The sequence below is a fragment of the Schistocerca piceifrons genome, chromosome 6, assembly GCF_021461385.2.
Source record: "Schistocerca piceifrons isolate TAMUIC-IGC-003096 chromosome 6, iqSchPice1.1, whole genome shotgun sequence".
NCBI lineage: Eukaryota > Metazoa > Arthropoda > Insecta > Orthoptera > Acrididae > Schistocerca > Schistocerca piceifrons.
Genome location: NC_060143.1, coordinates 324,552,194 through 324,566,165, shown reverse-complemented (window position 1 = coordinate 324,566,165; position 13,972 = coordinate 324,552,194). Strand labels below are relative to the sequence as shown.

At 45.6% G+C, this 13,972-nt stretch overlaps 1 protein-coding gene across 1 annotated transcript in view; it reads left to right on the top strand.

Moving 5' to 3' along the window:
- Window positions 1–13,972, top strand: part of LOC124802913 (prolyl endopeptidase FAP-like) — a 760,857-nt gene that overhangs the window by 539,249 nt on the left and 207,636 nt on the right. The window contains exon 5 of the mRNA XM_047263983.1: window positions 826–1,037. Coding sequence (XP_047119939.1) covers window positions 826–1,037 — 212 coding nt within the window. The remainder of the gene's footprint in view (window positions 1–825; window positions 1,038–13,972) is intronic.

Here is a 13,972-nt window from a genome sequence, read left to right as displayed (position 1 = left end):
GTCATTTTCTCGGATGAATCCAGGTTCTGTTTACATCATCGAGATGGTCGCATCCGTGTTTGGCGACAACGCGGTGAATGCAATTGGAATTCTGTATTCGTCATCGCCATACTGGCGTATCACCCGGTATGATGGTATGGGGTGCCATTGGTTACATGTCTCGGTCACCTCTTGCTCGCATTGACGGCACTTTGAACAGTGACGTCACATTTCAAATGTGTTACGACCCGTGGCTCTACCCTTCATTCTGTCCCTGCGAAACCCTATATTTCAGCAGGATAATGCCAGACCGCATGTTGCAGGTCCTGTACGGGCCTTTCTGGATACAGAAAATGTTCTATTGCTGCCCTGGCCTGCACATTCTCCAGATCTCTCACCAATTGAAAAGTCTGGTCAATGGTGGCCGAGTAACTGGCTCGTCACAGTACGCCAGTCACTATTCTTGATGAACTGTGGTATCGTGTTGAAGCTGCATGGGCAGCTGTACCTGTACACGCCATCCAAGCTCTGTTTGACTCAATGCCCAGGCGTATCAAGGCCGTTATTACGGCCAGAGGTGGTTGTTCTGGGTACTGATTTCTCAGGATCTGTGCACCCAAATTGCGTGAAAATGTAATCACATGTCAGTTCTAGTATAATATATTTGTCCAATGAATACCCGTTTATCATCTGCATTTCTTCTTGGTGTAGCAATTTTAATGGCCAGTAGTGTAGTTTCCACAAATTTCCAATCTTCCAAAATAACTTTGATCGACACTGTAGATCACAGTTTGTCCGTAACAAGCTGTGTGGGACTTTTCGGCTACAGGAGGGGGTGTGTTGCAGGAACAAGTACTCGGTGTCGCCGGTGGAGCTGGACCGGCAGGCGCCGCGCCTGCAGCACGCCGTGTGGTCCCCTCGCGGCTCCAGCCTGGCCTTCGTGCACGACAACGACGTCTACTACAGCGCAGACCCGCGCCGCAGGGCGCCCGTGCGCGTCTCCAGCACCGGCGTGCCCAACACCGTCTTCAACGGCGTCGCCGACTGGCTCTACGAAGGTAAGCCGCAAGCGCGCCTCGTCTTCTAAGCAGCGAATGGAAGCCAACAGCGGCGGACCGGCCACCGCAGTCAACTCACCAGTGTTCACTCCCATTCGCTCGTATCTGTGAACATGCGTATACACTGGCAGGAATCGAAGAGAACGAACGTAGCGCAACATCTCCGTTATCAACACATCAACAAAAATAAATGATAATTAATTGTAGCCCTCAGCTGCCGACAGGTTTTGTTGATATACCTCGATGGGGACCGCTGAAAATTTGTGCCCCGACCGGGACTCGAACCCGGGATCTCCTGCTTACATGGCAGACGCTCTATGCATTTTTTTATTACTTTTTGTAATCTCATTTTGTTCGTTTTTGTTCGTTGCATCTGCTCGTGGCGGACGTCGCAAGACACCCGCTTCAGATCGTCGTTGATCCAATAACTCAGTGTTTTATTTCACAAGGCAGAAAACCATCTGACCGAACACGCTGAGTTACCATGACGGCAATCTGAGCCACCGAGAACACAGATGAATAGCGCGACTGCAGGGACTTATCCCGTGCACACTTCACCTTAGTGTGCGCGAGTAGTGACTGGATGGACAAATATCTGTTAGGTACATTACGTATGTAGATTTTGGACAATTGGGAATATGGGTCTCACGGGAAGTGTGCAAGGGATAAATCCCTGCAGTCACGCTATTCATCTGTGTTCTCAGTGGCTCAGGTGGATAGAGCGTCTGCATTGTAAGCAGGAGATCCCGGGTTCAAGTCCCGGTCGGGACAGACATTTTCAGCTGTCCCCATAGAGGTATATCAACAACACCTGTCGGCAGCTGAGAGTTTCAATTAACTATCATTTATTCTAGAGAAGTTGCACTGTCATCGATGGTTACTGTTCTTTAGAGAGCAGTTACTACCTTCAGTCATCAACAAAAGTATTTCAACACTCCATTATTTCGAAATTCATGCCACAGAAATCAAAAATTGGCCCTGAGGAATGCGCATCTATTCATTTGCAATGTGCCCAGACTACCAAAAAAAAAGAAAAGAAAAAAATTGAGCGCGTCTGTATAACGACAAAATCTTACGTTTCCCATTGGGTGGTAGGAGGGGGGGGGGGGGGGTGATTCACAGAATTCGTGAGCTACGTCAATACGTGGCGGGACACTTCCTTGCCAGATAGAGGCCTGAGTGCGTAGTGGCGTACCTTCAGTGACCCTGGTCCAAAGTGCCGCATTTTTCACTGACTGTTCTGCCTAAGTAGCTTAGAGTGCGCTGAGTTGAAACAAGTCATAAGGTACGCCCAATCTCGTTTCGGAGCTACTTTTGTCCGGAGTAGTGCAGCAGCTCGACGTAGCATGCATTTACAAATCATTGGAAGTCCCCTGCAGAACTACTGAGCCATGCTGCCTCTATAGCCGTCCGCAATTGCAAAAGTGCTGCCGGTGCAAAATTTTGGGCTCGGACTGACCTCTCGATTATATCTCATAAATGTTCGTTAGGATTCATGGCGGACAATCTGAGTGAATTGTCCAGAATATTCTTCAAAACAATCGCGAACAATTGCGGCATTTTCATCCGTAAAATTTTGTCGTTTGTTTTGGAATGCCGGCCGGAGTGGCCGAGTGTTTCTAGGCGCTACAGTCTGGAACCGCACGACCGCTACGGTCGCAGGTTCGAATCCTGCCTCGGGCATGGATGTGTGTGGTGTCCTTAGGTTAGTTAGGTTTAAGTAGTTCTAAGTTCTAGGGGGCTGATGAGCTCAGAAGCTAAGTCCCATAGTCCTCAGAGCCATTTGAACTATTTTTTTGGGACCGTGAAGTCAATGAGGGCTGCAAATGGCAAATGATCAGTTGGACCAAAGGACCCACTCTATTCCATGCAAACAGAGCTTACACCATCAAGACGTCACTACCAACTTGCATAGTGTCTTCTTGACAACTTGGGTCCATGGCTTCGTCGGGTCTGCACCATATTCAAACCCTAAAATCAGCTCATACCAACTGAAATCGCGTAACTTCATACGCCGTCTAGACGCTGTGGTAGGTTGCCACCGTAGAACTTTGTAACCAACAGGCACGTACTAGCGTATAAAGCCAGTTTGATACCAGCCCTGAGAACAGCAACGCCAGTAGGCTCACAAGGGTTAGAAAGAGAGCGAAAACGCCAAAAACTGTTGACCTAGCAGTCCCTCCTCCGGGGAGCCCGAGGGGTGGGGCTAAATGACGTATAACAATAGCGTTGCAAGCCTTATTTGGCAGAGCAGTAACGTTTAGCTTTCATCTGAATAATGTTGATATCAAATACGGACTTAGTTAGTGCAATTGCATTAACATCCCCGCCTTAGGAGCAGTAGAGGGGATCTAACTAAACCGTGATTGGCAGGCGCCTGCAAGAGACCTGCGGGATTGGCTGGGTGGCTTTAAGTGGGAAAAACAGTGCCCCGAATCGACTCTTTAAAACCCCTAGATTCCGCATTTTGGCGAAGTTCTCAGTCCAAGAGTCTCCACAACGAGTTCCCTACCGAGTCTCACCACCTGCATTTCTAGTAAATGCCTGTACCAGAGGTGGGTCAGATGGAAGAAAACAGTTAAATGCCTTTAGTGTGAATTGTCCTTCTGCCTTCTGCTCTGTACTGCTCGGGAGCGCAGACTGGCCAGTAACCCCTTTTCTCCCTCTCCCACCTATGTCAGGACACGACAACGTTCGTCGTATATCCCACATTGATTTCTGCGGTTATTTCACTCAATGATGCTTATCAGTTAGCACTGAAACCTCTACGCAAACACTGGTGTTCTCGGTACGTTCTTGACACTTTGTATCTCGGAATATTAAATACCCCAACAGTTTCCGAAATCGAATGTTCCATGCGTCTAGCTCCACCGACCATTCCGCGTTCAAAATCTGTTTATTTCCTTCGTGCGTAAATCTTTTTACATGAATCACCTGAGTACAAATGACATCTCCACCTATGCACTGTCCTTTTGTACCTTGTGTACTCGATAGTACCGCCATCTGCAAATCTGCATATCGCTATCACATGACTCTTTGTCACCTCAGTGCATGTGGGTGTTTTCAACATCAAAAAACAGTTTGTTTCAATCGATCCCACACAGAGTGGGCTCATGTTGGATGAACAGGCAGCCCTCTCCATTCTAATGACCCTAGCATTTTGAAGGAACGTGTTCATGAGAACAGGACGTTCAGCGCACGAGTTATCCTCCATCAAGACGAAACTGTCACCATCATGTTAGCAATACGGTCCCACTACTGTTTGCAGATTATCGTAGGTCCGCGAAGCAGTGAGATTGCCCTCAACAACCACGAGAGGTCTACGGTCACCCCATGTAATGCCCCCCCTGAACATCACTCCATCACCATCTTGTTTCACCTGAGGCGTTAGATATTACCGGGTCGTCTGCAAAACCACGGTTCTCTGCGATTACCAGGGATACAAACAGATCCGAGTTTCGTTTGTAAACGAAACTCGACGCAATTTTGGGGCGTCCATTCAGCCATTCAGCATGATTTCTTGCCCATTTGTAATGGAGTCCGTGGTGCTGTTGTGTACGACATGGTGCACCCCTTGGTCGTCGGGAATGGAGATTCGTATGATGCAAGCGCCCCGTAACAGTTTGATCCGATTTATGACGTCGTGTAGCCTTTTAAAACGCCGAATTCAGTTCTGCCTCATTCAGCCCACGCTTCCTTTGACTCAGAAGTCGTAACTATCGATCATCCCATGCACCTGTAGAACGTGGACGACCTGTTCTGTGTAATTGTTAAACACTATCTGTGAAGTGGAACCAATTCCATGTTCGCACCACGTCACTTTGATTCCAGTGCACACGTGGAGGAAGTTCCCTGGCTGACAAGTTTTCTACGCGTACACTGATGATGCAGACACGATAATTAGTTGTGATTGTCCTTCGTAGCATGAGGAAGGACAATCACAACTAATGATCGTGTCTGCATCAGGCCTCTCTACTGCGTCCCTACTGGTGCTTTACTGTCAACTGAAGTGCTGCAATCCATTCGAGTGCGGCGTTCTACCCATAGGGAGAGCTCGTGGTAGCTGCGTGTATCTTTGGAAACAACGTCAGGTGTGGCCTTCCGATTGGTGCAAGATAGTCATAATAGCAACACGCCTGCATCACATGTTGAGTGATCCACAGCTATTGTTAATGTGTGTAGTTTTTTTCGCTGCTAGATAATTATCACATAGGTCTCACAATATAGCAGCCATGATGCAAAACTGACATTCAGGTAGGATTATTTTTCGTAGCGAGCGCTCTATTTTTGACGTAGGAAGCAAAATAGCGTAGGGAAAATTGTTGTGGGTTGGCAGGAGAGCCAACACCGGGTACTAGAGGAAGCCGAGAGGCACGCGTTTTAGCTCACGCAGGCTGGCGTGAGGTCTGGTACAGGACAAGGAATTTAGACTTTAGAAAAACGGACGTAGCGGGTGGAATACTTAACTTTAATCCATTAATGATGAGCGTCGCTCTTGAAGGTACATGGTTACAGTATCAATAGTAACTGGTACTGGCGCCTTGCTAGGTCGTAGCAAATGACGTAGCTGAAGGCTATGCTAACTATCGTCTCGGCAAATGAGAGCGTATTTTGTCAGTGAACCATCGTATCATTGTAATTATTTAAAGGTGTCAATGAATTCTTCAGGCCGGCCGGAGTGGCCGAGTGGTTCTAGGCCCTACAGTCTGGAACCGCACGACCACTACGGTCGCAGGTTCGAATCCTGCCTCGGGCATGGATGTGTGTGATGTCCTTAGGTTAGTTAGGTTTAAATAATTCTAAGTTCTAGGGGAATGATGACCTTAGAAGTTAAGTCCCATAGTGCTCAAAGCCAATTTTTTGTGGAGGAAAAATAAAAACGAAAAGCTAATAACCGACGATCAACATAATCTGAAAAAAGATTAGAATTTACACACTGATTATTAGCAGCAATAGTCATGTACGTTTCGCATGTCAGCAGCTGCTACACCTCATATAGTTCACATGTCTACACTCATATATACGATCAATTAAAGTACTTTATTAAAGAACCAACAAGGGAGATCATGTCAAGGAAGTATGATGAATGAAATGAGAAATATACATAAAATGTTTCATGTAGGCTACTTTATAAAATCTGCTATATACGAGGGCTATTTTCTTTCACTGTCCAATAGTTCTTGAAATGGAAACCGCAGTACAAATAAAAAATGTTTTATTTGAAACCATTCTGCTATCCCTCCTAGCTATTTCGCTACGTAGATGCCACTCCAACTGAGACATTTGGCATAGCGATGTACCAACTTGCCAATACCCTCGTCATAGAAGGTAGTCGCCTGTGCTACCCGCCAGTTCCCTACACTGGTCTGCAGCTCGCTGTCTATGCCAAAGTGCTGTCCACATAGCCAGCAGTTCATATGTGTGAAGAGATGAAAACTAGAGGCAGCCAAGTCGGGACTGTATCACGGATGATCGAACACTTCCCATTCAAAATGCTGTAGGGGCGTCTTCATTGCAGCTGCAGCTGAGCTTTGTCATGAATATGGTCAGTGCCTAATCAGAACATTCCTAAACGCTTGTTCTGAATTGCATTTCGTAGTAATTTTCTCGAGTCACCTGATCCACTCGCTTCAATCTCTGACCACCTGCATCATGAACGCCAGTATGTGCTGTTGCAAATTTCCTGCATTACTGCTGCACTTTGCTGTCATGCATGACAGTTACGTTATGTGGGTTGCATGATATCAGGCGGAACCGCTCTGCATGAAGAAATTGAACGATAGCGTGCACTTCACACAGGGCGCGAGAGCCTATTGTTCTAGGTGCCTTTACTTGCTCTCTGCGTGCTCGGAGTTGAAAAGTGCAATGTGACGCGATCGACAGGCATACTAGAAACAATGTGCAACATATCTGCGCAAAGCTTCATTGAATATTCGCTGTGTTTTTGATTTCTCAATTGATCAGACCTTGAAAAAAGTAGCCATCGTAGTTTGTTGCAGGGTAGATAGCGTGATACCAAGCAAACGGTTTTGATTTGTTTCTTTCCACATAAAAAAATCTCTAAAATAATAATGATCATGAGGCATGCAACTACAGCTACAACAAGAACGATCAGGTCCTTCACATATTTTGAAATTTAATCAGCCTAATATTTCCAAGGAAATTTATTGTGCTGTTCTTTGGTAAAGAAGAGATAAATAAGGCTTGTGCTTATTCGCTCCGATCCTTCCTGATAGAAGCATCTAATGAACTGAATATTTCTTTAGAATGCTTTTCTACAGCTAGAAACTGCGTGACATGCTTTGTAACAGTCCACCAGAGCTGCTTTTTATATATTTTTTTGGTTATGGCTACCGGTTTCGAGCATGACTCATTTTCAGGTATTTTAAAAGTAGCATTTACGATTTCATTGCTTACCGCTTGAAAATGAGCCACATTCCAAACCTGGTGGACGGTCAGTACAATATATCTAATGGAAGTATCGCCTTTCTCGTATCCCCAGTTGGACATTTGAGTGCTTCGGCAATTTTCCCACAATAATATTTGTTTTACCAGGTGATCAAAAAGTCAGTATAATTTTGAAAAATGAATAAATCACGGAATAATGTAGATAGAGAGGTACAAATTGACACTGCATAAAAACATCGTACGTTGTAGCAGGTGTTTATCAGCCAGGATGGGGATGATGCGATTCTGTAACATATCGGCATACCTCTCACCCGTCACGGTAGCAGTTACAAAACCAGAATCACGCATTTCCTCGAAGAAAAAAGGCCCGATAACGGTAGATGTGGTAAATCCAACCCATACCGTGACTTTCTCATTGTGCAATGGAGTTTCCACGACAGTTCTAGGATTGTCAGTAGCCCAAATTCTGCAGTTGTGGGCGTTGACAAACCCTCGGAGCGTGAAATGAGCTTCGTCGGTCCACAACACGTTACTCAACCAATCGTCATCTTCCGCCATCTTTTGAAACACCCACACCGCAAATGCCCTCCGCTTCACTAAATCGCCAGGTAACAGTTCACGATGCCGATGAATTTTGTACGGATAGCATCGGAGGGTACGCCTCAGTGAAAACCAAACAGTAGTGTATGGAATGCCGGTGCGACGTGCGACTGCACGAGCGCTGACTTCCCCGTGCATAAACGAACCCGCTACAGTCTCCATTTCCTCCTGAACTGTCTCAGCAGCATTACGCCTTGTGCTCGGTCGGCCACTACGGGATCTATCGTCTAAACAACCCGCGGCTCCGAAATTCGAAATCATTCTCGCCACAGCTGCATTTGTCAACGGACCTTTACCCGTTCGAATCCCCTTCCTATGGTGATAGGATCGTAAGGCTGAACTAGCACATTCCCCATTCTGATAATACACCTTCACTAAAAGCGCCTTTTCAGGTACCGTCAACATGCTGCGACTGCTGGCGCATCTGACCCTCTCTCTCATTACAGCTCCTTTTATACACGATTGTCATGCGCAGTCACTGACGTTTTGCTGTCCAGCGTCATCTGTCGGATATTTTGTGAACTTTTTTTGGTTCTAATAAAACCCCATGTCATTCCAAGCATGTGTGTCAATTTTTACCTCCCTATCTACATTATTCCGTGGTTTATTAAGTTTTCGAATTTATACTGACTTTTTGATCACCCGGTGCTTCGACATTTGTGCTATTTATCTCTTTGATCCCACAAGCGTTTACAAGGGGCAATCAGATGAAACCCAAACACCCGCCGCAAAAAAGGTTTCAGTCGAAAGTAATGACTCGCTCGACCGCTGACGGATCCACAATTGCCCGCATCTCGTGGTCGTGCGGTAGCGTTCTCGCTTCCCACGCCCGGGTTCCCGAGTTCGATTCCCGGCGGGGTCAGGGATTTTCTCTGTCTCGTGATGGCTGGGTGTTGTGTGCTGTCCTTAGGTTAGTTATGTTTAAGTAGTTCTAAGTTCTAGGGAACTGATGACCATAGATGTTACGTCCCATAGTGCTCAGAGCCATTTGAACCATTTTTTTTTTGATCCACAATAGCACTCCCTCTTGCACTTCCTCGTCCGACGGAAACCAACGTTCACGCATGTCTTTCCTCAGGTCGCCAAAGATGTGAAAATCACACGGTGAAAGACCCTGCTGTACAGAAGCTGTGGCAGTTCTTGGCAACCACACCGCTGAATCGAAACCTCCGTTAGATCGGCAGTGTGGCAGCAGACGTTATCGTGCAACACTAGGCATACTAATTACTGCTTCCCAGTATATTTATTCCTTAATGAAATTTGTCATTAAAAATATATCACTTTTTCAAACCAAGAGCTCAATTCATGGAATCAATACTAGAAATAAGAATAATCTTCACAAGGATTTAAAGTCACTTACTCTTGTACAAAAAGGTGTGCATTATTAAGGAACACACATTTTCAATAACTTGCCAGCAGCCATAAAAAGCTTAACAACCATTGAAATTCAGTTTAAGAGAAGCCTAAAGGATTTATTGGTGGCCAACTCCTTCTACTCCATTGATGAATTTCTGAGTAGAACCAACTGATATACATACAATATAACTTCTACACAATTTCAGCGCAGTAATATGTTCATTGTAAATAAGTGTGTGTGTGTGTGTGTGTGTGTGTGTGTGTGTGTGTGTGTGTGTGTGTGTCTGTGAGTACAATCTAACTTATCTAACTTCTGCACCAGTCCAGTGCAGTAATGTGTTCATTGTAAATAAGTATTCAGTAGTTGTATTACACGTTTATTATCTTATAAATAAATAAAAAACTTTTTTATTTTAAATTCAGTGCATTTGTAAAATGATTCTTTCATATAGTGTTCATTAAAAAATGACGACCATGCCACTTGGGACCTGTGGAATGGTACATTAGCTTATTTGTTTGAGTTGTAAATATTTGTCATGTATTGTTGTTTTTCTGACTTGTTCTAAATCCTGGAGGACATCCTCACTACGGATCAATTGGAATGAAAGTAAATCTAATCTAATCTAATCTGATGGTTCCTCTGCTTGTCGAGTTCCTCGAAAGCGGAACCACGATCGATGCGCAACGGCGTGAAGACACTTTGCAGAAACTGTGGCACGCCATAAAGTCAAAACGGCAGGAATGCTGTAGAACGGAATCTTGTTGGACAGTAAGGCTCGCCCCCACACTGCCAATGGGATGAAGGCTACGATTCAGCGATCTGGTTAGGAAACAATGCAACATTCACCATACGGGCCAGATCTTCACATTTTTGGTGACCTGAAGAAAGACACGCGTGGGCATCGGTTTCAGTCGTACAAGGAAGGGCGCGAGTGCAGGTGGTTCTGGATCTGTCACCGGTCGACCGCGTTCTGCGAGACAGGAATCGATTTTCTCGTCTCTGTAGTGTAATAAATTTCTTAACGCCTGTGGTGATTACTTTTGAATGGAATACGCAAGTACACGAAGGAATTTGCCCGCCTTCTTGCAGCGGTGTACCGTAGGTCTCTAGAAGAGCGTAGCGTTCCAAAGAATTGGAAAAGGGCACAGGTCATCCCCGTTTTTAAGAAGGGACGTCGAACAGATGTGCAGAACTATAGACCTATATCTCTAACGTCGATCAGTTGTAGAATTTTGCAACACTTATTATGTTCGCGTATAATGACTTTTCTGGAGACTAGAAATCTACTCTGTAGGAATCAGCATGGGTTTCGAATAAGACGATCGTGTGAAATCCAGTTCGTGCTATTCATCCACGAGACTCAGAGGGCCATAGACACGGGTTCCCAGGTAGATGCCGTGTTTCTTGACTTCCGCATGGCGTTCGATACAGTTTCCCACAGTCGTTTAACGAACAAAGTAAGAGCATATGGACTATCAGACCAATTGTGTGATTGGATTGCAGAGTTACTAGATAACAGAACGCAGCATTTCATTCTCAATGGAGAGAAGTCTTCCGAAGTAAGAGTGATTTCAGGTGTGCCGCAGGGGAGTGTCGTAGGACCGTTGCTATTCACAATACTCATAAACGACCTTGTGGATAACATCGGAAGTTCACTGAGGCTTTTTGCGGATGATACTGTGGTATATCGAGAGGTTGTAACAATGGAAAATTGTACTGAAATGCAGGAGGATCTGCAACGAATTGACCAGTGGTGCAGGGAATGGCAATTTAATCTCAATGTAGACAAGTGTAATGTGCTGCGAATACATAGAAAGAAAGATCCCTTATCATTTAGCTACAATACAGCAGGTCAGCAACTGGAAGCAGTTAATTCCATAAATTATCTGGGAGTACGCATTAGGAGTGATTTAAAATGGAATGATCATATAAAGTTGATCGTCGGTAAAGCAGATGCCAGACTGAGATTCATTGGAAGAATCCTAAGGAAATGCGATCCGAAAACAAATGAAGTAGGTTACAGTAAACTTGTTCGCCCACTGCTTGAATATTGCTCACCAGTGTGTGATCCGTACCAGACAGGGTTGATAGAAGAAATAGAGAAGATCCAACGGAAAACAGCACGCTTCGTTACAGGATCATTTAGTAATCGCGATAGCGTTGCGGAGATGATAGATAAACTCCAATGGAAGACTTTGCAGGAGAGACGCTCAGTAGCTCGGTACGGGCTTTTGTTGAAGTTTCGAGAACATACCTTCACCGAGGAGTCAAGCAGTATATTGCTCCCTCCTACGTAAATCTCGCGAAGAGACGCTGAGGATAAAATCAGAGAGATTAGAGCCCACACAGAGTCATACCGACAATCTTTTTTTCCACGAACAATGCGAGACTCGAATAGAAGGGAGAACCGATAGAGGTACTCAAAGTACCCTCCGCCAAACACCCTCAGGTGGCTTGCGGTGTATGGATATATGGATATATGGATATATGGATATATGGATAGATCCACTCCATGTTCCGGTTATGGCGGGTCTTCGGTTTTCTTTCGGCCGACCCTCATACGATATCTACACTGAAGCGCCAAAGAAACTGGAATAGGCATGAATACTCAAATACAGATACAATTAAACAGGCAGAATACGGCGCTGCGGTTGGCAGCGCCTATACAAGGCAACAAGTGTCTGGAGCAGCTGTTAGATATCGCTTACTGCTGTTTCAATGGCAGATTATCAAGATTTAAGTGAGTTTGAATGTGGTGTTATAGTCGGCGCACGAGCGAAGGGATACAGCATCTCCGAGGTAGCGATAAAGTGGGGATTTTCTCGTACGACCAGTTCACGAATGTACCGTGAATATCAGGACCCGGGAAAACATCAAATCTCCGACGTCGCTGCGGCCGGAAAAAGGTCCTGCAAGTACGGGACAAACGACGGCTGAAGAGAATCGTTCCACGTGACAGAAGTGTAAACCTTCCTCAAACTGCCGCAGAATTCAGTGTTGGGCCATCAATAAGTATCAGCGTGCGAACCATTCAACGAAACATCATCGATATGAACTTTCGGAGCCGAATGCCCACTCGTGTACCCTTGATGCCTGCACGACACAAATATTTACGCCTCGCCTGGGCCCGTCGACACCGACATTGAACTGTTGATGACTGGAAACATGTTACCTGGTCGAACGACTTCCGTTTCAAATTGTATGAAGCGGATGGACGTGTACGGGTATGGAGACAGTCATGGACCTGCATATCAACAGGTGACTGTTCAAGTTGATAGAGACCCAGTAATGGTATGGGGCGTGTGCAGTTGGAATGATATGGGACCCGTGGTACGTCTAGACACGACTCTAACAGGTGATAAGTCCGAAAGCACCCTGTGTGATCTCCCGCCTCCATTCATGTCCATTCTGCCTTCCGACGGACTTGCGCACCTCCAGCAGAACAATGCGACACCCAGCCGTCCATAATTACAACAGAGTGGCCCCAGGAAAACTCTTCTGAGTTCATACACTTCCTCTGGCCACCAAACTACCCAGACATGAACATTATTGAGCATATCTGGGATGCCTTACAACGTGTTGTAAGATGCCCACTCCCTCGTACTCTTACGGATTTATGGACAGCCCTGCAGGATTCATGGTGTCAGTTACCTCCCGCACTATTTCAGACGTTAGTCGAGACCATGCCACGTCGTGGTGCTACACTTCTGCTTGCTCGCGGGGTCCCTACACGACATTAGGCAGGTCCACCAGTTTCTTTGGCACTTCGGTGTATATTCTTCTTTCACCAACATTACATTCTCTTTAAACCACTCCACCGCTCAAGCAAACTCGTGTCAACAACAAAAGCAGTTCGAATCAAAATCGAACTTGAATGTTCTGTTTGCTGCTAGCACCGTTATGGAGGAATCACGAATTTCCTTTGATGCTTCGCTAAAAGACTGACAACCAACGGAACACGAGCGAGCACCAGAAAATGCAAACGGAATACGACCGAAAGCTGTTCGCTCGCGCTCGCCTACCGTTTACACTAAAGAGACTTCTCGTTCAATGATGCAGATTCGCTAGCGTTCGTTCCGGTGTAAACCAAGCTTAACATGCCTGACGCTGCTGTGCGGGGATGTTTCATTATCGCATCCTAACACGCCGTATTTTCTGGAAAAGATAAATACACTATTGGCCATTAAAATTGCTACACCAAGAAGAAATGCAGATGATAAACGAATATTCATTGGACAAATATATTATACTAGAACTGACATGTGATTACATTTTCAAGCGATTTGGGTGCATAGATCCTGAGAAATCAGTACCCAAAACAACCACCTCAGGACGTAATAAAAGCCTTGATACGCTTGGGCATTGAGTCAAACAGAGCTTGGATGGCGTGTAAAGGTACAGCTGCCCATGCAGCTTCAACTCGATACCACAGTTCATCAAGAGTAGTGACTGGCGTATTGTGACGAGCCAGTTGCTCGGCCACCATTGACCACACGTTTTCAATTGGTGAGAGATGTGGAGAATGTGCTGGCCAGGCCAGCATTCGAACATTTTCTGTATCCAGAAAGGC